Here is a 25,189-nt window from a genome sequence, read left to right on the forward strand (position 1 = left end):
GATTTACAGGAATTCACATGAGAATATGTGACTTTTTACTATAAGTTATGTTTATTGATATTTTACCATGATCTTCAAAATATTCTACAAGCTTTAGCTGTGGTTTTTGAAATGCTTTAAGTCTTTTCAGTCTTCTTGAATTTCATGTAGTTTAATTGTTCTGAGTTAATGCCTAATTCGGTTTACAATTAAAAGGAAAATCATTTCAGGTCCTACTTCCATGTCATAATCTGTTACTTCAACATAATCATTGACAGTTCAAATGAAAAATTGAATCTAGGATCATTTAAATATGTGCTTCTTTTGAGATTTTGTTCTTCCAGGAGATGCTGAAATTGTATCGTTAGATGCAAAATTAATTTGGTTTCTGGGGCCCTGCAGGCCCTAGACCCTGGCTGGTTTTCCAGTGACACAATGTGTACAGTGCCACAGCTCCTTGCTGTCGTTTTCATGTGTGTCCGCCCTCTTTTTATTTTCCAAGAAGGTTCTTCTTCAGTTACCAGGCTCCAGCTGCATCATGGGACAAGATAGTTTAGTAGTTTAACATTCTCAGTTAAGTTTGCCTGCTACTAAATGCATACTGAGTGTCTGAACACCCTACAGGCTGTGACATCCTGCTGTTTGACCTGCTGTTTAGTATGCTAGCATAAGTGTTTGGATGTAACCTTGATCTGTAAAGAAGCCTGTTTATCTTGTTGACTGAGACACAGCCATGTGTGTGCTGCTACATTTATTAATTTTCTATCCCGGCTTACTCTGATCAAGGGTTACGGTGGGCTGGAGGAGCCTATGCCAACAGCCATAGGGCATGAGGTGGGGTACAACCTGGACAGGGTGCCAGTCTATCACAGGGCCATATATTGACAGACAAACACATTCACACATACGGTCAACTTAAAGTTTTCAATTCACTGAACCTGCATGTCTTTGGAAGTGGGAGGAAGCCAGAGCACTTGTAGGGAACCCATGCGAACACAGGGAGAACATGCAAACTCCACACAGAAAGGACCAGGCAGGAAGTGATCCCACAACCTCCTTGAGGCAACAGTGGTAACCACAAACCGATCAATTTTAAAAGCCGACAGAATATTAAAGGCGCCTTCATAATTTTTCGAGCACCAGAGAGAGCCCTGAAACCCGACTCATACACGCCTGCAGGTAAAAGGCATCAGAGATAACGCATCTCAGAAGGACTCCTCCTTCAGTCAGATGGCTTCCCTGACCACCGAAGTACACCACGGTGTTTAAGGGTTGCCACGCCCCCACCTACAAGGATGCCAGAAATGCTCTGCCACAATGTCCCGTAGCTGTTGCGTGTTGGATTTCCTTTTAAGCCAGACTGATGCTGCAGTGCTTTGGTTGATGCCGTGTTTATAACGTGGCCTGTGTGGAGACTTGAGTCACAGCCAGCGTTATGTTTCTGCCTCTCCTTCATGTCTTTGTCACAGGGGAAGTATTTCTACCTGACCCCTGGCATCTGCCCGAGTCTCAGCACCATGAAGTCCATCCTGGAGAGTGCTGGGGGAAAACTCTTGGCCAGACAGCCCTCCTACCGGAAGATCATGGAGCATAAACAGAACAAGGTCAGTCAGAGACGCTCCACCAAAACTGAGTCTTTAATGCCTTTAATGTCTTTAATCAGAGGTGGGTCCAAAATTCCGGCCTGGAACACATTTCCAAAAAAAAAGTTGGAATGGGGGTAATGCAGGAGAATGCATCAGTGTTATGAGAAAATCCAGGAGCTCCCACATCCCTGGACTCCCACCAAAAAGGTAGCTTTGTAATAGTTTCCTGTGAAGAACCCTGCCCCCCCCTTCATCCCAGAGGAATGAAATAATTTAATTTCTGCTCTCCCTGATCTGTGCTGATTCCAACCAGCTCATATGGGTGAGAGCTTTATTTTGTCATATCAGATTTCCCTCTGCTGTCTCTGAGACCTCTCCCATTTATATTAGTGTCAGGATTCACTCACCATAGGTTTTCAGTCAGAAGACTTATTTATTTTAATCCATGGTGTGGTGTGGGTGGAGCTCCTGACTGCTCCTGTGGTTTTTTTTCCTCGTGGTTTTTTTTTTTAGTGCTGGAGGGAAGGTGAATTTTCTGATTGTACCAAAGTAATGGCTCCTTCTTGGGCTTTTGTTCCAGAACCTTCCTGAAATCGTCTTAATTTCCTGTGACAATGACCTTCACCTGTGCCGAGAATACTTCATGAAAAACATCGGTAAGATGCACCCCAACAAAATAAAGTGTCAACATTTAGTTTTCACTCATGTTGTCATAAAGTGGATATGAGTTGCCCGACTGCTGACGTCCTCTGACCGTTTCTGTCCGTCCTCCAGATGTCCACAATGCTGAACTGATCCTAACAGGAGTCCTTACACAAAAACTGGACTATGACTCATATCCTTTATACCAAAGTGTCCTCCAACCTCCGCTTCCCCATCACTGTGGAGTTTTGGAGTTTGTGAATGGTACCTGTCAGGTCAGCAGTGCCACTGTCGCAGACCAAACGGCCCCCTCTAAAAATTGGTCCCCCCTGCCTTCACTGCACATGCCTCATGTGGGACCACAGCAGCACGTCTGAGTCTGACTCTCTACACCCAAAGCGATTAAAGGGAATAATGTGATTATTAACCATCAGATGACAAAGTAAAACCTCTTAAATCACTCTCAAGTCAGTTTTAAGCAGAAACAAACCGTGAGTCACAGCTGACGCTCTGAAATGATGTAGGTGCTGCAGCTCGTCAGAGTCAGACGTGGCGCTCTGATCACTTCCTCCATCTTTTATTATGAAATAATGCTGAATTTATATGGAAATTATTTTTGTAAAAAAGCTTCCGATATCTGTCGCTGAGATAGATGATGACTGGAGTGCAGTTTTAAGCAGAAACAAGGTGATAATCAGTGAATTGCTGGTGACGCTTAGAAATGATGCTGCTGAGTTCCGAAATGACGCATGCGCAGTGAAGGCAGGGCGGACTTTTTTTGGGGGGGGGGTGTTCGGTCGGCAACGAGTTCTGTTTTCCATCTTCAAGTGTAACATCTTCAGGCAGAATGTTCCAGAGATGGAAACTATAGATCCCCAGGACAGTTGTTGAACATTTCAAGTGATATTATTATTACTTGATGAAATTATATTATCAGAGGTGCAACAGGCAATCAGAGGTTCAACTATCGGCCAAACCCTCCATTCCAGCACCCTGGAGTAAACTTTACCAGGGAGACTGAGTGGTGTGATGCCACTGTGATTTGGCACACAGTCTCTGGTCCCCTTTTTTAAAATATGGGGACCACCACCCCAGTTTGCCACTCCTTAGGCACTGTCCCAGACCTCAACACAGCATTGAAGGTACCTCTCATCCAAGACAGTCCCTCCACCCCAGAGCCTTCAGCATTTCTGGATGGATCTCATCTCATCAACCTGCTTTGCCACTGTGGAGTTGTTTGACTTAGTGACTTTCACCAGGGAAATTGATGATAATAACCCATCAGCTTCCAGCTCTACCCCTACTATAAAGGGCACTCTGGTGTGATGCAGGGGTTCCTCAAAGTGTTCCTTCCAGAGCCAGATTACATCCTCAGTTGAGGTCAACAGAGTCCCATCCTTACTGCAGACAGCTTGGATGGTTCCCAGTTTTCCCTTCCTGAGTTGCCTCACGGTCCACCAGAAGTACCTTGGTGCCAACCCAAAGTCCTTCACTGTGGTTACTTCGAAGTCCTTAGACAACCACTGCTTTGCCTACCCCACAACAGAGGCTGCCGCCCTTCAGCCCTGTCAGTATCTTGTAATTGCCTCCGGAGTCCTCAGAGATAACGTATCTCAGAAGGACTCCTTCTTGAGTCAGATGGCTTCCCTGACCACCGGAGTCCACTACGGTGTTTGAGGGTTGCCGCGCCCCCACCCACAAGGATGCCAGAAAAGCTCTGCTAGAGGTGTGAGTTGAAGATCTGTCAGACACTGGGCTCCTCCAGATGTTCCCAGTTCACCCACACTATCCGTTTGGGCTTACCGGGTCTGTCCAATGTCCTCCCCCACCCTCGGATCCAACTCACCACCAGATGGTGATCAGTTGACAGCTCTGCCCCTCTCTTCACCAGTGTCCAGAACATGCGGCCTCAGATCAGATGATACGATCACAAAATCGATCTTAGACCTTCGGTCTAGGGTGCTCTGGTACCATGTACAATTATGAGCATCCTTATGTTTGAACATGATGTTCGTTATGGATAGCTCATGACTAGTGTAGAAGTCCAATAACAAACCACTGCTCGGGTCTAGATCGGGGAGGCCGTCTCCTCCCAATCACGCCTCTCCAGGAGTCTCTCTCATTGCCCATGTGTGCGTTGGAGTCCCCCATGGGAGTCCCATACAGGACTCTATTCAAGGACTCCAAATAGGCCAAATACTCCAAACTGCTCTTCGGTGTATATGCTCAACGCTCAAACAACAGTTAGAGTCCCACCCGCCACCCGAAGGTGCAAGGAGGTGACCCTCTTATCTATCGGGGTAAACTCCAATGTAGTGGTGTTCAGCTGGGGACGTGTGAGTATCCCCACATCAGCCCAGTGCCTCACACCCTGGGCAAATCCAGAGAAGAATAAGGTCCATCCCCTATCAAGGAGAGTGGTTCCAGAGCCAAGGCTGTGCGTGGAGGCGAGGCCCACCAGATCTAGCTCAACCAGTAGGCGCTCGCTAATGGGCCCTCCATCCAGGCCTGGCTCCAGATGGAGGCCCCAGGCTTCCTCTAGGCTGGGTCATGTTTGCTCTGCCTCATTTTGTCATGGTGTCATTATGAACCATTCTTAGTGTGGCCCCTTACCTGAGACCAATTTGCCATGGGAGACCCTACCAGGAGCATGAAGGCTCCAGACAACACAGCTCTCAGGTTCACAGCGGCATACAAACCTTTCCAAACCTCTCACTTGACCTTACATTGGGCTAAAAAAGTTATTTAGTCAGTCCCTGATTGTGCAGGTTCTTTTACTTAGCAAGATGAGAGAGGTCTGTAATTTTCATCATAGGTACACTTCAACTGTGAGAGACAAAATGAGAAAAAAATCCAGGAAATCACATTGTAGGATTTTTAAATAATTTATTTGTAAATTATGGTGGAAAATAAGTATTTGGCCAATAACAAAAGTTCAATCCATACTTTGTAACATAATCTTTAATGGCAATGGCAATCTTTGAGGTCAAATGTTTCCTGTAAGTCTTCACCAGGTTTCCACACTGTAGCTGGTATTTTGGCCCATTCCTCCATGCAGATCTCCTCTAGAGCAGTGATGTTTTGGGGCTGTCGCTGGGCAACATGGACTTTCAACTCCCTCAACAAATTTTCTATGGGGTTGACGTCTGGAGACTGGCTTGGCCACTCCAGGACCTAGAAATGCTTTTTACGGAGCCACTCCTTCGTTGCCCGAGCAGTGTGTTTGGTATCATTGTCATGCTGGAAGACCCAGCCACTTTGCATCTTCAGTGCTGTCACTGATGGAAGGAGGTTTTGGCTTAAAATCTCACGATACGTGGCCCTGTTCATTCTTCCCTTAACACGGATCAGTCATCCTGTCCCCTTTGCAGAAAACCAGCCCCAGAGCATGATGTTTCCACCCCCATGCTTCACAGTAGATATGGTGTTCTTGGAATGCAACTCAGCGTTCTTCTTCCTCCAAACATGACGAGTTGAGTTTTTACCAAAATGTTCTATTTTGGTTTCATCTCATCACATGATATTCTCCCAGTCCTCTTCTGGATCATCCATATGGTCTCTGGCAAACTTCAGACGGGCCTGGACATGTACTGGCTTAAGCAGGGGGACACGCCTGGCACTGCAGGATTTGAGTCCCTCTCTGCGTAGTGTGTAGCCTTTGTTACTTTGGTCCCAGCTCTCTGCGGGTCATTCATCAGGTTCCTCCGTGTAGTTCTGGGATTTTTGTTCACCGTTCTCATGATCATTTTGACCCCATGGGATAACATCTTGTGCGGAGCCCCAGATCGAGGGAGATTATCAGTGGTCTTGTATATCTTCCATTTTCTTACAGTTGCTCCCACAGTTGATTTATTCACACCAACCTGCTTGACTATTGTAGATTCACTCTTCCCAGCCTGGTGCACATCTACAATTTTCTTCCTGGTGTCCTTCGACAGCTCTTTGGTCTTGGCCATGGTTGAGTTTTGAGTCTGACTGCTTGAGGCTGTGGATAGGTGTCTTTTATACAGATGAGTTCCAACAGATGCCATTAATACAGGTAACAGATGGAGGACAGAAGAACTTTTTAAAGAAGTTACAGGTCTGTTAGAGACAGAAATCTTGCTTGTTTGTGGGTGACCAAATACTTATTTTCCACCATAATTTACAAATAAATTCTTTAAAAAATCCTACAATGTGATCTCCTGGATTTTTTTTTTCTCATTTTGTCTCTCACAGTTGAAGTGTACCTATGTTGAAAATTACAGACCTCTCTCATCTTTCTAAGTAGGAGAACTTGCACAATCAGGGACTGACTGAATACTTTTTTGCCCCACTGTATGGCTGAAATACGTCATACAGAAACTTCTTCCAGGCCTTACAATTGATTTCCTTCCCTTTTTACTCTTTATGGCTTTATTTTGACATGAAGCGCGTCCCTGTGTACAAATCAAGTGCGCCTCTCTTCTTCTACAGTGTATAATGGCAGCCAGCATGCTGCCACCTTCGCCATCATTCTGTTATAGCAGTACTTAATCCTCTTGATAGGATCTTAATAATTAATCAAACAACTGTAAATGATAAAGAACACATGGCCTATATGGCCGAGGGTATTTTAGCATTGCGTTATATTCTATTTTTGGAGCTGTAGGCCATAATTATCCAAATTAAAGGTACAAAAAGCTTGAAACATTTTTTTTATATTTAATGAGTCTGGAATATATAAAATGTTCATTTTCTGAAATACCTGACAACAATGTTGAGATGTACCTGTACGAGGTCTGTTAGAAAAGTATCCGACCTTTTTATTTTTTTTCAAAAACCTGATGGATTTGAATCACGTGTACTTGCATGAGCCAACCTTGAACCTTCGTGCGCATGTGTGAGTTTTTTCACGCCTGTCGATTGCGTCATTTGCTTGTAAGCAGCCTTTGTGTGAGGATGGGTGGAGTCTCTCGTCTTTTTTCTTTGCAAGGAAATGGCGGGACGACTGGAGCAGCGCGACTGCATCAAATTTTGCCAGAAATTGGGCGACAGCCAGGTGGAAACCATTCGGATTATTCAGACGGCTTTCTGTGACGATGCTATGGGCATCGCACAGATTAAGGAGCGGTACAACCGGTTTAAAGATGGCCGCACAACGGTGGAGAGCGCGCCACGCTCCGGGCGGCCATCAACATACTGAAATGACCAGATCATTTCCAGTGTGAACGCTGTGGTGATGCGGGACCGTCATGTGACTATCCGAGAAATTGCGGAAGAGGTGGACATCAGCACTTTTTTCGGCACATTCCACTGTGACAGAAGATTTTGCCATGAAAAGAGTTGCAGCAAAATTCATGCCGATGGCTTCGGCACGAAGCTGATGGTGGAGCAAAAGCACCTCTGTGTTGAAGCTTCACAGGACATGTTGTAACATGCCCAGCTCTTCCACAATTTCTTGGATAGTCACACGACTGAAAAGCCACCAAAAGCCGTTTGAATCTTCCGAATGGTGGAAGATGTCAATCAATCAATCAATCAATTTTTTTTTTTATATAGCGCCAAATCACAACAAACAGTTGCCCCAAGGCGCTTTATATTGTAAGGCAAGGCCATACAATAATGATGTAAAACCCCAACGGTCAAAACGACCCCCTGTGAGCAAGCACTTGGCTACAGTGGGAAGGAAAAACTCCCTTTTAACAGGAAGAAACCTCCAGCAGAACCAGGCTCAGGGAGGGGCAGTCTTCTGCTGGGACTGGTTGGGGCTGAGGGAGAGAACCAGGAAAAAGACATGCTGTGGAGGGGAGCAGAGATCGATCACTAATGATTAAATGCAGAGTGGTGCATACAGAGCAAAAAGAGAAAGAAACAGTGCATCATGGGAACCCCCCAGCAGTCTACGTCTATAGCAGCATAACTAAGGGATGGTTCAGGGTCACCTGATCCAGCCCTAACTATAAGCTTTAGCAAAAAGGAAAGTTTTAAGCCTAATCTTAAAAGTAGAGAGGGTGTCTGTCTCCCTGATCTGAATTGGGAGCTGGTTCCACAGGAGAGGAGCCTGAAAGCTGAAGGCTCTGCCTCCCATTCTACTCTTACAAACCCTAGGAACTACAAGTAAGCCTGCAGTCTGAGAGCGAAGCGCTCTATTGGGGTGATATGGTACTACGAGGTCCCTAAGATAAGATGGGACCTGATTATTCAAAACCTTATAAGTAAGAAGAAGAATTTTAAATTCTATTCTAGAATTAACAGGAAGCCAATGAAGAGAGGCCAATATGGGTGAGATATGCTCTCTCCTTCTAGTCCCCGTCAGCACTCTAGCTGCAGCATTTTGAATTAACTGAAGGCTTTTTAGGGAACTTTTAGGACAACCTGATAATAATGAATTACAATAGTCCAGCCTAGAGGAAATAAATGCATGAATTAGTTTTTCAGCATCACTCTGAGACAAGACCTTTCTGATTTTAGAGATATTGCGTAAATGCAAAAAAGCAGTCCTACATATTTGTTTAATATGCGCTTTGAATGACATATCCTGATCAAAAATGACTCCAAGATTTCTCACAGTATTACTAGAGGTCAGGGTAATGCCATCCAGAGTAAGGATCTGGTTAGACACCATGTTTCTAAGATTTGTGGGGCCAAGTACAATAACTTCAGTTTTATCTGAGTTTAAAAGCAGGAAATTAGAGGTCATCCATGTCTTTATGTCTGTAAGACAATCCTGCAGTTTAGCTAATTGGTGTGTGTCGTCTGGCTTCATGGATAGATAAAGCTGGGTATCATCTGCGTAACAATGAAAATTTAAGCAATACCGTCTAATAATACTGCCTAAGGGAAGCATATATAAAGTGAATAAAATTGGTCCTAGCACAGAACCTTGTGGAACTCCATAATTAACTTTAGTCTGTGAAGAAGATTCCCCATTTACATGAACAAATTGTAATCTATTAGACAAATATGATTCAAACCACCACAGCGCAGTGCCTTTAATACCTATGGCATGCTCTAATCTCTGTAATAAAATTTTATGGTCAACAGTATCAAAAGCAGCACTGAGGTCTAACAGAACAAGCACAGAGATGAGTCCACTGTCCGAGGCCATAAGAAGATCATTTGTAACCTTCACTAATGCTGTTTCTGTACTATGATGAATTCTAAAACCTGACTGAAACTCTTCAAATAGACCATTCCTCTGCAGATGATCAGTTAGCTGTTTTACAACTACCCTTTCAAGAATTTTTGAGAGAAAAGGAAGGTTGGAGATTGGCCTATAATTAGCTAAGATAGCTGGGTCAAGTGATGGCTTTTTAAGTAATGGTTTAATTACTGCCACCTTTAAGATCGAAGCATTAAATAATGGTAGGGCTTCCTTGAGCAGCCTGGTAGGAATGGGGTCTAATAAACATGTTGATGGTTTGGATGAAGTAACTAATGAAAATAACTCAGACAGAACAATCGGAGAGAAAGAGTCTAACCAAATACCGGCATCACTGAAAGCAGCCAAAGATAACGATACGTCTTTGGGATGGTTATGAGTAATTTTTTCTCTAATAGTTAAAATTTTGTTAGCAAAGAAAGTCATGAACTCATTACTAGTTAAAGTTAATGGAATACTCAGCTCAATAGAGCTCTGACTCTTTGTCAGCCTGGCTACAGTGCTGAAAAGAAACCTGGGGTTGTTCTTATTTTCTTCAATTAGTGATGAGTAGAAAGATGTCCTAGCTTTACGGAGGGCTTTTTTATAGAGCAACAGACTCTTTTTCCAGGCTAAGTGAAGATCTTCTAAATTAGTGAGACGCCATTTCCTCTCCAACTTACGGGTTATCTGCTTTAAGCTACGAGTTTGAGAGTTATACCATGGAGTCAGACACTTCTGATTTAAAGCTCTCTTTTTCAGAGGAGCTACAGCATCCAAAGCTGTCTTCAATGAGGATGTAAAACTATTGACGAGATACTCTATCTCCCTTACAGAGTTTAGGTAGCTACTCTGCACTGTGTTGTTATATGGCATTAGAGAACATAAAGAAGGAATCATATCCTTAAACCTAGTTACAGCGCTTTCTGAAAGACTTCTAGTGTAATGAAACTTATTCCCTACTGCTGGGTAGTCCATCAGAGTAAATGTAAATGTTATTAAAAAATGATCAGACAGAAGGGAGTTTTCAGGGAATACTGTTAAGTCTTCTATTTCCATACCATAAGTCAGAACAAGATCTAAGATATGATTAAAGTGGTGGGTGGACTCATTTACTTTTTGAGCAAAGCCAATAGAGTCTAATAATAGATTAAATGCAGTGTTGAGGCTGTCATTCTCAGCATCTGTGTGGATGTTAAAATCGCCCACTATAATTATCTTATCTGAGCTAAGCACTAAGTCAGACAAAAGGTCTGAAAATTCACAGAGAAACTCACAGTAACGACCAGGTGGACGATAGATAATAACAAATAAAACTGGTTTTTGGGACTTCCAATTTGGATGGACAAGACTAAGAGACAAGCTTTCAAATGAATTAAAGCTCTGTCTGGGTTTTTGATTAATTAATAAACTGGAATGGAAGATTGCTGCTAATCCACCGCCCCGGCCCGTGCTACGAGCATTCTGACAGTTAGTGTGACTCGGGGGTGTTGACTCATTTAAACTAACATATTCATCCTGCTGTAACCAGGTTTCTGTTAGGCAGAATAAATCAATATGTTGATCAATTATTATATCATTTACCAACAGGGACTTAGAAGAGAGAGACCTAATGTTTAATAGACCACATTTAACTGTTTTAGTCTGTGGTGCAGTTGAAGGTGCTATATTATTTTTTTTTTCTTTTTGAATTTTTATGCTTAAATAGATTTTTGCTGGTTATTGGTAGTCTGGGAGCAGGCACCGTCTCTACGGGGATGGGGTAATGAGGGGATGGCAGGGGGAGAGAAGCTGCAGAGAGGTGTGTAAGACTACAACTCTGCTTCCTGGTCCCAACCCTGGATAGTCACGGTTTGGAGGATTTAAGAAAATTAGCCAGATTTCTAGAAATGAGAGCTGCTCCATCCAAAGTGGGATGGATGCCGTCTCTCCTAACAAGACCAGGTTTTCCCCAGAAGCTTTGCCAATTATCTATGAAGCCCACCTCATTTTTTGGACACCACTCAGACAGCCAGCAATTCAAGGAGAACATGCGGCTAAACATGTCACTCCCGGTCTGATTGGGGAGGGGCCCAGAGAAAACTACAGAGTCCGACATTGTTTTTGCAAAGTTACACACCGATTTAATGTTAATTTTAGTGACCTCCGATTGGCGTAACCGGGTGTCATTACTGCCGACGTGAATTACAATCTTACCAAATTTACGCTTAGCCTTAACCAGCAGTTTCAAATTTCCTTCAATGTCGCCTGCTCTGGCCCCCGGAAGACAATTGACTATGGTTGCTGGTGTCGCTAACTTCACATTTCTCAAAACAGAGTCGCCAATAACCAGAGTTTGATCCTCGGCGGGTGTGTCGTTGAGTGGGGAAAAACGGTTAGAGATGTGAACGGGTTGGCGGTGTACACGGGGCTTCTGTTTAGGGCTACGCTTCCTCCTCACAGTCACCCAGTCAGCCTGCTTTCCCGGCTGCTCGGGATCTGCCAGGGGGGAACTAACGGCGGCTAAGCTACCTTGGTCCGCACCGACTACAGGGGCCTGGCTAGCTGTAGAATTTTCCACGGTGCGGAGCCGAGTCTCCAATTCGCCCAGCCTGGCCTCCAAAGCTACGAATAAGCTACACTTATTACAAGTACCATTACTGCTAAAGGAGGCCGAGGAATAACTAAACATTTCACACCCAGAGCAGAAAAGTGCGGGAGAGACAGGAGAAGCCGCCATGCTAAATCGGCTAAGAGCTAGTAGCTACGCTAAGCTAGCGGATTCCTAAAAACACACAAAGTGAATAATGTGTAAATAATTTAGAGGTGATTCAGCAGAAGGAGTGCTTTAGTTAAGGCACGTAAAGATTACACTGGGAAACAAATCGTAATCTAGATAACTAGATCAATCTAACTGCGCAGATTAAACAGCTAACAGATACAGAAAAACACCGCTGTGCTCCAGAACAGGAAGTGATACAATACCGCAGTGAGAGCCAACCACCAGTGATGTGGGCATCATTTTTCGGAGTCCAGCATGTCCTGTGAGGCTTCAACACGGAGGCGCTTTTGCTCCGCCATCAACTTCGTGCCGAAGCCATCGGCATGAATTTCGCTGCAACTCTTTTCATGGCAAAATCTTCTGTCATAGTGGAATGTGCCAAAAAAGTGCTGATGTCCACCTCTTCCGCAATTTCTCAGATAGTCACACGACAGTCCTGCATCACCACAGTGTTCACTTTGGAAATGATCTGGTCATTTCAGCATGTTGATGGCCGACCGGAGCGTGACTCGCTCTCCACCGTCGTGCAGCCGTCTTTAAACCGGTTGTACCGCTTCTTAATCTGTGTGATGCCCAAAGCATCGTCACTGAAAGCCGTCTGAATAATCCGAATGGTTTCCACCTGGCTGTTGTCCAGTTTCTGGCAAAATTTGATGCAGTCGCGCTGCTCCAGTCGTCCCGCCATTTCCTTGCAAAGAAAAAAAGATGAGAGACTATACCCATCCTCACACAAAGGCTGCTTGCAAGCAAATTACGCAATCGACAGGCATGAAAAAATTCATGCATGCGCACAAAGGTTCAGGGTTGGCTCATGCAAGCACACGTGATCCAAATCCATCAGGTTTTTGAAAAAATAAAAAGGTTGGATACTTTTCTAACAGACCTCGTATATACGTATTAATTTGGATTCTGTGTGGACTTACTTTACTGTGACATCACTTGTTACTATGGTTACAGTGATCTTTTCCTGCAGCTGCCATATTTCCTTAACAGTCACACATTTAAATTCACTTGATGAAGAAAAAATGATGGTGAGCAGATTACGTTATGACAAAAGATGGCGAGCAGATGATGGGGTGATGAACCAGGATGGCGAGCGGATGCTAACGTTAGGAAACCTGTGGACGTCAGTTATCTGTTTTTAATTTGCATTGTGTAAATAATAATTTTGTAGGTTTTTGTTACCTTTGAGAATAAATAAATGGTATTTTTGTGAAATGGATGTTTAAATTTGTAACTTTTTTCTGTTTTGAAATTTGAGCGTGTAAATTCTGTTTTAATAAATCTGCTGATTTCTGAGGGCTGCTTTTGTTTTTCTGTTCTGTGGTGCCTATTCATTAATAGGTTTTGCTTTCAGTCTGTGAAACACATCCCTGCAGCCACCACAGACAGGAACTGCAGCAAACGTTAAGTTTTAGTTTTTGTCTTTGAGGGGAAAGTCTGTTTGACAGTCTGCTGCCCTTCTTACTGTGGAACAGGGAACGTGAAGATGTTTCCCTGAGGTTTAAGACTCTTAATTCCATATGGATTTGATTTAATTAATCCTTAATTAGGGTCTGGGGTAGTTACTGGTGAAGGTCTAATTGCTGGCTGTCAGACAGCCTGGGGTCATCAGGGGGTGGGGGGAGGACTGGGTGGGCGGGGTTGTAGCATTGCTTGTGGCGTTGCCCTCAAAACTCTACGAAACCGAATTAGACACAACCTGCACCAAGGTCATGTGCTACAAATTTCAAAAACTACTTTCTGCAAGGTTTTTTCCATCAGATGCTGAGAGTGCTTTCCAGTAATATGCAGACAGATCCCTCTGTATTGAACTTTATCATATACCTATAAATGATATGCCAATATGATTGGCTAAAACACTAAAGAATAAATAGCAATACACCCTTGTGATATTTTTTGCAGACCGGTAATATTTTTCATACCACCCGAGTAAAACCCACAAAATGAATGTCACCTTGGTAATCAGCCAATCCATACATATGTTGTGACATCACGGCACATGCGATTGTTGTTTACTCAGATGACACGATGGCCACTGACGAGGGCGGACGCACTCAGTGATTTGTCTTACATTCCCGTGAAGAAATCGCTGATAAAACACCAAACAACTCCTAAAAACGTTAGCTGCAAATAAAGCTGCGAAGAATTTTCGTGAGTACTTGGCTGCTTCAGGATCAGAAGCTCCGTTTCTGATCCCGAAGCAGCCAAGTTTAACGCACCTGTTTCTGTTCTATTCAATGACATTATCAATTGAATGTGTTTGTCGTAGATATTTTCAATGTCTTATTACAGCTGTTTAGAAATGTTCTATTTAATAAAATTCTGATTACAATTGACACAGCATTTATTACTATTGCCTTTAGTGTACATGTATATGATAAAATCGTTAAGTTGTTCACCAATGACTATGGCTTTTTACACCCTTCAGAAAACCAAACATTTATCATTTATAGGTATATGATAAAATCGTTATCAAGTTGTGCACCAATGAATATGGCTGCACCAATGAATATGGCTTTATACACCCTGAAGAAAACCATACACCCTGAGGCCGAATAAAGTTCGCTGTGTTCCTGTGCTCACTTGTGGGCTTCCTTGGCTATATTCAAACAACAGCTGTGACACAACAGAAATTGACGCCAAGGATTGGGATACTGCTTTGGAAATGAGTTTTGAGCCAAAGCCTGAACTAAGTTGAGACGACTGAACACATGTAATGGCGATGTTCAGAATTGCAGAAGACCTCCGCTTTGACAAAACAGAAGAAGAATTTGAAGTCTGCCTGGAATGGCTAATGGGTGCCCAACCTTTTACAACCCCAATTCCAAATAAGTTGGGACATTGTGTAAAATGTAAATAAAAACAGAATACAATGATTTGCAAACCCTCTTCAACGTATATTCATTTGAATACAGCACAAAGACAAGATATTTAATGTTCAAACTGATAAACTTTATTGTTTTTGTACAAATATTTGCTCATTTTGAAATGGAAGCCTGCAACACATTTCAAAAAAGTTGGGACAGGGCAACAAAAGACTGGGAAAGTTGATGAATGCTCAAAGAACAAATTGGAAACAGGTGAGTGTCATGATTGGGTATAAAAGGAGCATCCCCAAAAGTCTCAGCCATTCACAAAGCAAAGATGGGGTGAGGATCACCACTTTGTGAACAACTGTGTGAAAAAAAATAGTCCAGCAGTTTAAGAACAATGTTTCTCAACGTTCAATTGCAAGGCGGCACTGCATTAAAAACCAACATTGTTATATAAAGGATCTTAACCCGTGGGCTCAGGAACACTTCAGAAAACCATTGTCAGTTAACACAGTTTGTTGCTACATCTACAAGTGCAAGTTAAAACTCTACCATGCAAAGCGAAAGCCACACATCAGCAACATCCAGAAATGCTGCCGCCTTCTCTGTGCCCGAGCTCATTTGAAACGGACAGACGCAAAGTGGAAAAGTGCTGAGGTCTGATGAGTCCACATTTCAAATTGCTTTTGCAAATCATGGACGTCGTGTCCTTCGGACAAAAGAGGAAAAAGACCATCCAGATTGTTACCAGCACAAAGTTCAAAAGCCAGCATCTGTGATGGTATCTGTGTTTGTGCCCATGGCATGGGCAACTTGCACATCTGTGATGGCACTATCAATGCTAAAAGGTATATCCAGGTTTTGGAGCAACACATGCTGCCATCCAAGCTACAACTTTTTGAAGGACGTGCCTGCTTATTTCAGCAAGACAATGCCAAATCACATTCTGCATGTGTTACAACAGCGTGGCTGTGGGTACTAGACTGGCCTCCCTGTAGTCCAGACCTGTCACCCATTGAAAATGCGTGGCGCATTATGAAGCGCAAAATACGACAACGGAGACCCCGGACTGTTGAACTACTGAAGTCGTACATCAAGCAAGACTGGGAAAGAATTCCACCTACAAAGCTTCAACAATTAGTGTCCTCAGTTCCCAAACCGGGGGCGGAGTTACCCTATTTTTAGGGGTGTTTTTCCTGGTTCTCTCCCTCAGCCCCAACCAGTCCCAGCAGAAGACTGCCCCTCCCTGAGCCTGGTTCTGCTGGAGGTTTCTTCCTGTTAAAAGGGAGTTTTTCCTTCCCACTGTCGCCAAGTGCTTGCTCACAGGGGGTCGTTTTGACCGTTGGGGTTTTTCCGTAATTATTGTATGGCTTTGCCTTGCAATATAAAGCGCCTTGGGGCAACTGTTTGTTGTGATTGGGTGCTATATAAATAAAATTGATTTGATTTTGATTTGATATATATATATATATATATATATATATATGCTTCTATACTACTGTTTTTTTAAACAACCTATTTCAAGCATTATGCCAAAATATGTATTACAAGAACACAGTAATTTGATCATCTCCCCTTCTTGGGCAAATGGTTCAATCCACGAAGCGCGCCTACATTCATCTCTCTGCTCTGGCATGTGTTTGTGTCGCGTGGTCCTGCTGCGGGTGCCTCTCATTTAGCAGAGGCGCTGTCCTGTGAGCGCTGGTGGTAACCTCGCACAGCCGCGCTGTCAAGTGATTGCCAGGCGACTGTCACATTTGCGAGGTGTTCATTCACAGTTTACGTCTCTGAATGTGAAGAGCAAGTGCAACTTTCTGAAAAGTGCTTATTTTACTCACCTGGCTACCTATCGCAAAACACAGTATATTGCTCTACAAATTAGTGCACCCTGTGCGTGGTCAAATGTAAGATTGATTCAGTGTTGTCTTTTTTTTTTCCAACTAAATCCTTTTGTCAGCTATTAAATGGTGCTGGCCCTTCAATCTGTGTAGCTTCCATGAACAAATCACTCTCCTACATCAAATATCATGTACACAGATCTGACCTTAAATGCTTAGTTAAGGTCCTTAACTAAGCATTTCAAAATTAAGACAATAAACTTTACCACAAAGTTTAATGCACAGCATGATAATAAGTGAATAATTTAAATTCCTGCTAAAAAGGCATAAATCATAAAACTCATTTTGTATTTTTATTTGTTGGCAGTAAGTGGCAAACCAAGCCTGCAGTGCAGTGATGGATATCAGAGCATTTTTTTCAAAAGCAAAAAAAAGCTTCAGGTGAGGTTTGTGCACTCTATAGACCTTATGTGATAGTAGATATGGACACTGAGAATAGCAAAGGATGGAAAGTGAAGCTAAGGGTAACTTGAATATGTGTATCAGACTGTGGAGGTGTCTTACTTGTGTTACTGGTGTTTTGGTATGAATTGTGACTTTTAGGTCACACATTTTAATTTTTCTTACTTTGAAGGACTTCATTAGATCTTGTCTGTCCTTTCTATGCTTTGCCGTTAATTCAATAAATAATTCATATTCATATATTTCTTATCCTGAACCCATTTATGTGCAGTATACATCTGTGTTCTCCATCCAGCCTCATAGTGGAGTGCTGCTGTAGCTGTGCTAAACCAGGTCCTCCTGCACACGGCACTAAAACCTCACTGATCAGAACAGCTGCAACTACTGTATTTTCATAACTTACAACGTGGATGTACGTGCTGCCAGAAAAACCAAGACATCAGTTTGTAGAATAAATAAATGAATAGCCAAAACTAAAACACAATCTAGGTAATGCCTAAAACTGTCTAAATGTAATTGAAAAGTGATACCAGGGTGAGTGTTCTGTACTAAGTACTATGACATAATAATCTGTTAAGATGAAATAAAAAATCTTCAATAACTATAGGCTCATAAGACTAATATAAAAACAAGGATAATATACTGTACTCAGCCTCTCAATATTTCAGACGTGCTCCTAAGTTGCAATTACTATTTGTCCTCACCACATTAGGAGATTAAATTATTTGTTATATAAACTGCACCAGAATGCAGGAATTTTATGTATGGGCTGTTATCCATTGCTAATATGCATTTTTTTTTTTTTTTATCATTTTGACAATGAATGCAGCTTTTACAAGCAATGTTTTCACTCTGAAATCACGGGAAATTGTATTTCTGGACATCTAGATTTTAAAAATTTTAAAAATGTGCTAAGCACCCCTAAAACTGGAAGTCTAAAATTGCCTCTGTCCCAAATGCTTATTGAGTGTTGTTAGGAGGAAAGGTGATGTAACACAGTGGTAAACATACCACTGTCCCAGCTTTTTTGAAAGGTGTTGCAGACATCCATTTCAAAATGAGCAAATACAGTAGTGTTCAGAATAATAGTAGTGCTATGTGACTAAAAAGATTAATCCAGGTTTTGAGTATATTTCTTGGCAAAGGCTCACCCATTGATCAGCTCCAGGATGATCAAAGACAGTCTGGAGTTACCTGTAAGTGCTGTGACAGTTAGAAGCCTGTGTGAAGCTAATTTATTTGCAAGAATCCCCCGCAAAGTCTCTCTGTTAAATAAAAGACGTGCAGAAGAGGTTACAATTTGCCAAAGAACACATCAACTGGCCTAAAGAGAAATGGAGGAATATTTTGTGGACTGATGAGAGTAAAATTGTTCTTTTTGGGTCCAAGGGCCGCAGACAGTTTGTGAGACGACCCCCAAACTCTGAATTCAAGCCACAGTTCACAGTGACGACAGTGAAGCATGGTGGTGCAAGCATCATGATATGGGCATGTTTCTCCTGCTATGGTGTTGGACCCATATATCCCATACCAGGTATCATGGATCAGTTTGGATATGTCAAAATACTTGAAGAGGTCATGTTGCCTTATGCTGAAGAGGACATGCCCTTGAAATGGGTGTTTCAACAAGACAATGACCCCAAGCACACTAGTAAATGAGCAAAATCTTGGTTCCAAACCAACAAAATTAATGCCTCGCAGATGTGAAGAAATCATGAAAAACTGTGGTTATACAACTAAATACTAGTTTAGTGATTCACAGGATTGCTAAAAAAAAGCAGTTTGAACATAATAGTTTTGAGTTTGTAGCATCAACCGCAGATGCTACTATTATTGTGAACACCCCCTTTTCTACTTTTTTTACTAACAGCCCAATTTCATAGCCTTAAGAGTGTGCATATCATGAATGCTTGGTCTTGTTGGATTTGTGAGAATCTACTGAATCTACTGGTACCTTGTTTCCCATGTAACAATAAGCAATATACTCAAAACCTAGATTAATCTTTTTAGTCACATAGCACTACTATTATTCTGAAAACCTAGATTAATCTTTTTAGTCACATAGCACTACTATTATTCTGAACACTACTGTATATTTTCCCCAAAATGGAAAACATAGAAAACTGACAACAGGCTCAATTGATGCAAAGTCAATAAAAGCACCTGTCAGATCACACTTGCAACCTGCTTGACAGCAGGTGTAACTTGCTTTTAAATGTGTTCATGTAGCTGATCATGTTGCTGATCATGATCTGCACATGGACTGGCTATTTACACCACAGGTGGTGCAAATATGGTAAAACTAAATCCACAGTGGTATAAATAAATCCTTATTTACACCACAGTGGTGTAAATGAATAAAATGCCAAATATTTATTTGCACCATCATGGTGCAAATAAAGGGATATTAAAGTTTAATTTGCACCACGGTAGTAGATGTTTCTAATATAAATAAAATTTTTGTAAATGAGGGTGGTGCAAATTGGAGTGTAATAAAATATAATTTACGCCTCAGTGGTGCAAATAGCCTTATCTGCATGTCTCCTACAGCTACGCATGGAATAAACACTTCTGCTGACTCCGAGCCCGAACAGAACACCACCATGCCTTCCATATTTATGGACCATTTTGTTGCTTTGACTTTTCAATTCCTGGACTTTTCGGGCGTGCAGAGGATGCAGAGGATCTTTTCTGGATGCCCCCTGGGCGCCTCGCTGGAGAGGTGTTCCGGGCACGTCCCACTGGGAGGAGGCCCCGGGGAAGACCCAGGACACGCGGGACTACATCTCTCGGCTGGCTTGGGAACGCCTTGGGGTTCCCCCGGAGGAGCTGGAGGAGGTGTGTGTGGATCAGGAGGTCTGGGCGGCTTTGCTTGAGCTGCTGTCCCCGCGACCCGACTCCGGATAAAGCGGAAGAAAATGGATGGATGGATGGATGGATGGTTTGTGGCTCATTTTAAAATGCCGCTTCAAACTGTCTTTGTTTGGTAAAGCCACACTTGCATTGCAGATAAGACAGACGGATTTGCCATTTGAATAAATGAAAAAATAATCCTCCTCTCACTCTAAATGAAAAATTTTTAGTTTTTTTGGCATTACCTCATTCTTCTTTTTCTGCTACGGCGTTTCTTCTTGTTTGGCGTTTAATGGCAATCAGCATTCTTATCGGTGCATTGCTGCCACCTTCTGCATCAGTCTGTTATAGCAGCACTAAATCCTCTCACTGAGTCCAGATTTTTTTTTTTTTTTCATGCGATCGACTGGTTGGGCACGTCAGGACTGGGACAGTTCTTCGTGGCAAACTGACTAAAGTATGGTGATGAAAAGTCGAAAGCACTGTTTTTGACCGTCGTTGGAAAACAAAACTACACTTTGCTTAGCGTAAAGCTGGCAGTAAATCAAATCAAATCAATTTTATTTATATAGCGGCAAATCACAACAAACAGTTGCGCCAAGGCGCTTTATATTGTAAGGCAAAAGCCATACAATAATTACAGAAAAACCCCAACAGTCAAAACAACCCCCTGTGAGCAAGCACTTGGCGACAGTGGGAAGGAAAAACTCCCTATTAACAGGAAGAAACCTCCAGCAGAACCAGGCTCAGGGAGGGGCAGTCTTCTGCTGGGACTGAGGGGAGAGAATCAGGAAAAAGACATGCTGTGGAAGACAGCAGAGATCAATCACTAATGATTAAATGCAGAGTGGTGCATACAGAGCAAAAAGAGAAAGAAACACTCAGTGCATCATGGGAACCCCCCAGCAGTCTAAGTCTATAGCAGCATAACTAATGGATGGTTCAGGGTCACCTGGACAGACCTCGTAGAATTTAAAATTCTTCTTCTCACTTATAAGGTTTTGAATAATCAGGTTCCATCTTATCTTAGGGACCTCGTAGTACCATATCACCCCAATAGAGCGCTCCGCTCTCAGACTGCAGGCTTACTTGTAGTTCCTAGTTTTTTAAGAGTAGAATGGGAGGCAGAGCCTTCAGCTTTCAGGCTCCTCTCCTGTGGAACCAGCTCCCAATTCGGATCAGGGAGACAGACACCCTCTCTACTTTTAAGATTAGGCTTAAAACTTTCCTTTTTGCTAAAGCTTATAGTTAGGGCTGGATCAGGTGACCCTGAACCATCCCTTAGTTATGCTGCTAGAGACTTAGACTGCTGGGGGGTTCTCATGATGTGTTCTCATGTGAGTTTCTTTCTCTTTTTGCTCTGTATGCACCACTCTGCATTTAATCATTAGTGATTGATCTCTGCTCTCTTCCACAGCATGTCCTTTTCCTGATTCTCTCTTCTCAGCCCCAACCAGTCCCAGCAGAAGACTGCCCCTCCCTGAGCCTGGATCTGCTGGAGGTTTCCTCCTGTTAAAAGGGAGTTTTTCCTTCCCATTGTCGCCAAGTGCTTGCTCACAGGGGGTTGTTTTGACCCTTGGGGTTTTTCTGTAATTATTGTATGGCTTTTGCCTTACAATATAAAGCGCCTTGGGGCAACTGTTTGTTGTGATTTGGCGCTATATAAATAAAATTGATTTGATTTGATCAAAGCTAAACTACATGTTGCACCAGGGGCCATTCCAAAATTTTGTAAACCTTGCCCTGTGCCTTATGCACTTGAAGATGCAATGAAAGCACAATTAACCAAATTGGAAAGAGAAGGTGTTATCACAGCTGTTAGCTATAGTGAGTGGGCTGCACCCATTGTGAACATACCAAATGTTGATAACTCTGTCAGGATTAGGGATGGGTATCGGGAACCGGTTCTTTTTGGGTATCGTTAAGAAATGATTCGATCCACCGACATCAATAGCCTTTTTGCTTAATGATTCCCTTTGCTCTCCTTCAGATAAGCCGTTGTTTTGGGGGGTGTTTGTCGATGATCAAAATGATCATTTCTCTACCCTGCAGGGTCTGTAATCAACCATTTCTGCAGTGCAGCTCTTCTTTGAAGCTTGAAACAATGAAGCAGTGATCCGACCCGCTGCTTCATTGGTTCTTTGTTTTATTTTGTTTTATCTTAATTTTTCCCTGCAAAACCCCAAAGAGCATACGAGGTCTATTAGAAAAGTATCCGACGTTATTATTTTTTTCAAAAATAATATGGATTTGAATCACGTGTGATTACATCAGACATGCTTGAACCCTCGTGGGCATGCAAGAGTTTTTTCACGCCTATCGGTTACGTCATTCGCCTGTGGGCAGTCTCTGAGTGAGGAGTCGCCCACCCTCTCGTCGTTTTTTTCATTGTTTAGGAATGGCTCAGAGACTGCTGCTTTGTTTGATCAAAATGTTTTCAAAACTGTAAGGCACAACTGAGTGGACACCATTCGATAAATTCAGCTGGTTTTCTGTAAAAATTTTAATGGCTGATGAGAGATTTTGGTCTGGTAGTGTCGCCGTAAGGATGGCCCACGGCGCCTGACGGCGATCTGCGCTTCGAGGCGGCAACGTCTCGCCGTTTCAAGTTGAAAACTTCCACATTTCAGGCTCTGTTGACCCAGGAAGTCGTCAGAGAACAGAGAACTTTCAGAAGAAGTCGGCATGAGGAGTTTATTCGGACATTCCATTGTTAACGGACATTTTGTAATGAAAGAACGTGCGGGCAGAGTCGCATGTCGGGCCGGACCCAACCACGGGGGGTCGCGACAGGAAAAACACCTCAGTTGGAAACCTTAACGGGCAAGTTGGAACATGCCCAAGCTGTTAAACAATTTCTCAGTTACTCACTTGTTGAAAGCCATCAAAAGCCGCCTGAATTTTACAAATGGTTTTCAACACGGAGGTGTTTTTCCTGTCGCGGCGCACACAGATTCGCCGAGTCGTCACAGAAACGACTCGGCGAATTTGCGCGCACGTCTTTCATTACAAAATGTACTTAAACAGTGGATTGTCTGCATAAAGTCCTCATGCCGGCCTCTTCTGAATCTTCTCTGTTCTCTCACGACGTCCTGGGTGAATTAAATTAGGATGTTTTCAGGTCGAAACAGGCCGACGACGGCGCCTGGAAGCGCTGCACGACATCCTGCTCCATGGGAAGTCCTTACAGTGACAGAAACACCCCATAATCTCTCATCAGCCGTTAAACTTTTCACCGAAAATCAGCTTAATTTCTCGAATAGTGTCCACTCGGATATTCCTCACAGGTCCGAGAGGGCGGTACCAGATCTCACTCAAGGCCTGCCCACAGGGAAATGACGTCACCGACGCGTGAAAAAACTCACGCATGTGCACGAGGGTTCAAGCATGATTGGTGTAATCGCACGTCATTCAAATCCATATAGTTAAAAAAAAAAAAAGGGGTCGGTTTATTACCTAATAGACCTCGTATGTCTGTGAGTAATATTTACCTTTTTTATGTTAAACCGACCTGTTATGGTCTTCTGAAACAGTTGATAGATGTATTTTATAACTTATAAACGGGACCGATGCTAATGCATTAGCATGTCTATGCATTCCATTTATTTGTCAAATTTATTTGTCACTTTTTTTTAATTGAAAAACAAACTACATTTACATAGGTTTAATTAACTATAAATTGTTAAGTTACTAAAACTTTAACAATTACATTTTTGAAAATTATTTTATTTAAGTTGTCAAACTCAAATGGTTTAAGGCAATCGGTTTCCTCAAATGGTTTGAGTTCAACTGACTCATTGAGTTTTACAGTGCAAACGCTGTGTGGCTCTCTGCCGAGTCAATTTAGAACGATAGAGTCCAGTCGGAATTAATAGCAAAACACCTTTTAAATTAACTGACATCTCTTTCCAAATGTTGTATTACAAACAAACAGCAATCGATCAAAACATTTTTTTTCCTCCCAAAATGAGATGTCCTGCGCTGACGTGGAGCAGCTGGCTGAGCTCAGCTCAGAAGTATGGAGTGACATTAATGCCAAAATGACTGAAAGGAAATGTTTTTTACAAAAACTACAGATTTTGTTTATTTTTATTTATGTCCAGAGATCAAGGATCCAGTGACCAATTTCATATTTATTTACTTTAAGACTCAATAAAATGTTGTTGGCATAGAAAACCTGTAAAGCCTACTTTTAGTACACAGAAAATTCACAAGAGGAATCGATAAGGAATCAGATCGATAAGTGGAATCGATAATGGCATTGATAGATAAAATCTTATCAATACCCATCCCTAGTCAGGATATGTGGTGACTGCAAAGTGTCTATAAACACTTGGTTGGAGGTAGATCAGTACCCCATTCCAAAACCACAAGACTTGTTCACAAATTGGCAGGAGAAGACAGATGTAAGATTTGTCACAAGCATATCAACAAGTGGAACTGGATGAGGGTTCAAAAGAGTACTTAACACAACCCTCACACGGGCCTGTGTAAGGTAAACCAACTTCCTTATGGAGTGGCCAGTGCACCTGCAATCTTTGAAAAATTGGTGTTTCGGGGTTTACAGGGTTTAGATGGAGTAATACAGTAGTGTTCAGAATAATAGTAGTGCTATGTGACTAAAAAGATTAATCTAGGTTTTGAGTATATTTCTTATTGTTACATAGGAAACAAGGTACCAGTAGATTCAGTAGATTCTCACAAATCCAACAAGCCCAAGCATTCATGACATGCACACTCTTAAGGCTATGAAATTGGGCTATTAGTAAAAAAAAGTAGAAAAGGGGGTGTTCACAATAATAGTAGCATCTGCTGTTGACACAACAAACTCAAAAGTATTATGTTCAAACTGTTTTTTTTTTTTTAGCAATCCTGTGAATCACTAAACTAGTATTTAGTTACCACAGTTTTTCATGATTTCTTCACATCTGTGAGGCATTAATTTTGTTGGTTTGGAACCAAGATTTTGCTGGTTTACTAGTGTGCTTGGGGTCATTGTCTTGTTGAAACACCCATTTCAAGGGCATGTCCTCTTCAGCATAAGGCAACATGACCTCTTCAAGTATTCTGACATATCCAAACTGATCCATGATACCTGGTATGCGATATATAGGCCCAACACCATAGTAGGAAAAACATGCCCATATCAT

At 42.4% G+C, this 25,189-nt stretch overlaps 1 protein-coding gene across 2 annotated transcripts in view; it reads left to right on the forward strand.

Annotated features, from left to right (window-relative positions):
- The window catches only part of paxip1 (PAX interacting (with transcription-activation domain) protein 1), a 92,298-nt gene extending 78,926 nt beyond the window's left edge, over window positions 1-13,372 (forward strand). For both annotated transcript variants that reach the window (XM_034183213.1, XM_034183214.1), the window contains exons 20-23: window positions 1,449-1,583; window positions 2,146-2,221; window positions 2,340-2,400; window positions 13,070-13,372. In XM_034183213.1, coding sequence (XP_034039104.1) covers window positions 1,449-1,583; window positions 2,146-2,221; window positions 2,340-2,400; window positions 13,070-13,085 — 288 coding nt within the window. In that variant the 3' untranslated portion in view covers window positions 13,086-13,372. The remainder of the gene's footprint in view (window positions 1-1,448; window positions 1,584-2,145; window positions 2,222-2,339; window positions 2,401-13,069) is intronic.
- The last annotated feature ends 11,817 nt before the right edge of the window (window positions 13,373-25,189 follow it).

This window comes from Thalassophryne amazonica, chromosome 12 (genome assembly GCF_902500255.1).
Source record: "Thalassophryne amazonica chromosome 12, fThaAma1.1, whole genome shotgun sequence".
Classification (NCBI taxonomy): Eukaryota; Metazoa; Chordata; class Actinopteri; order Batrachoidiformes; family Batrachoididae; genus Thalassophryne; species Thalassophryne amazonica.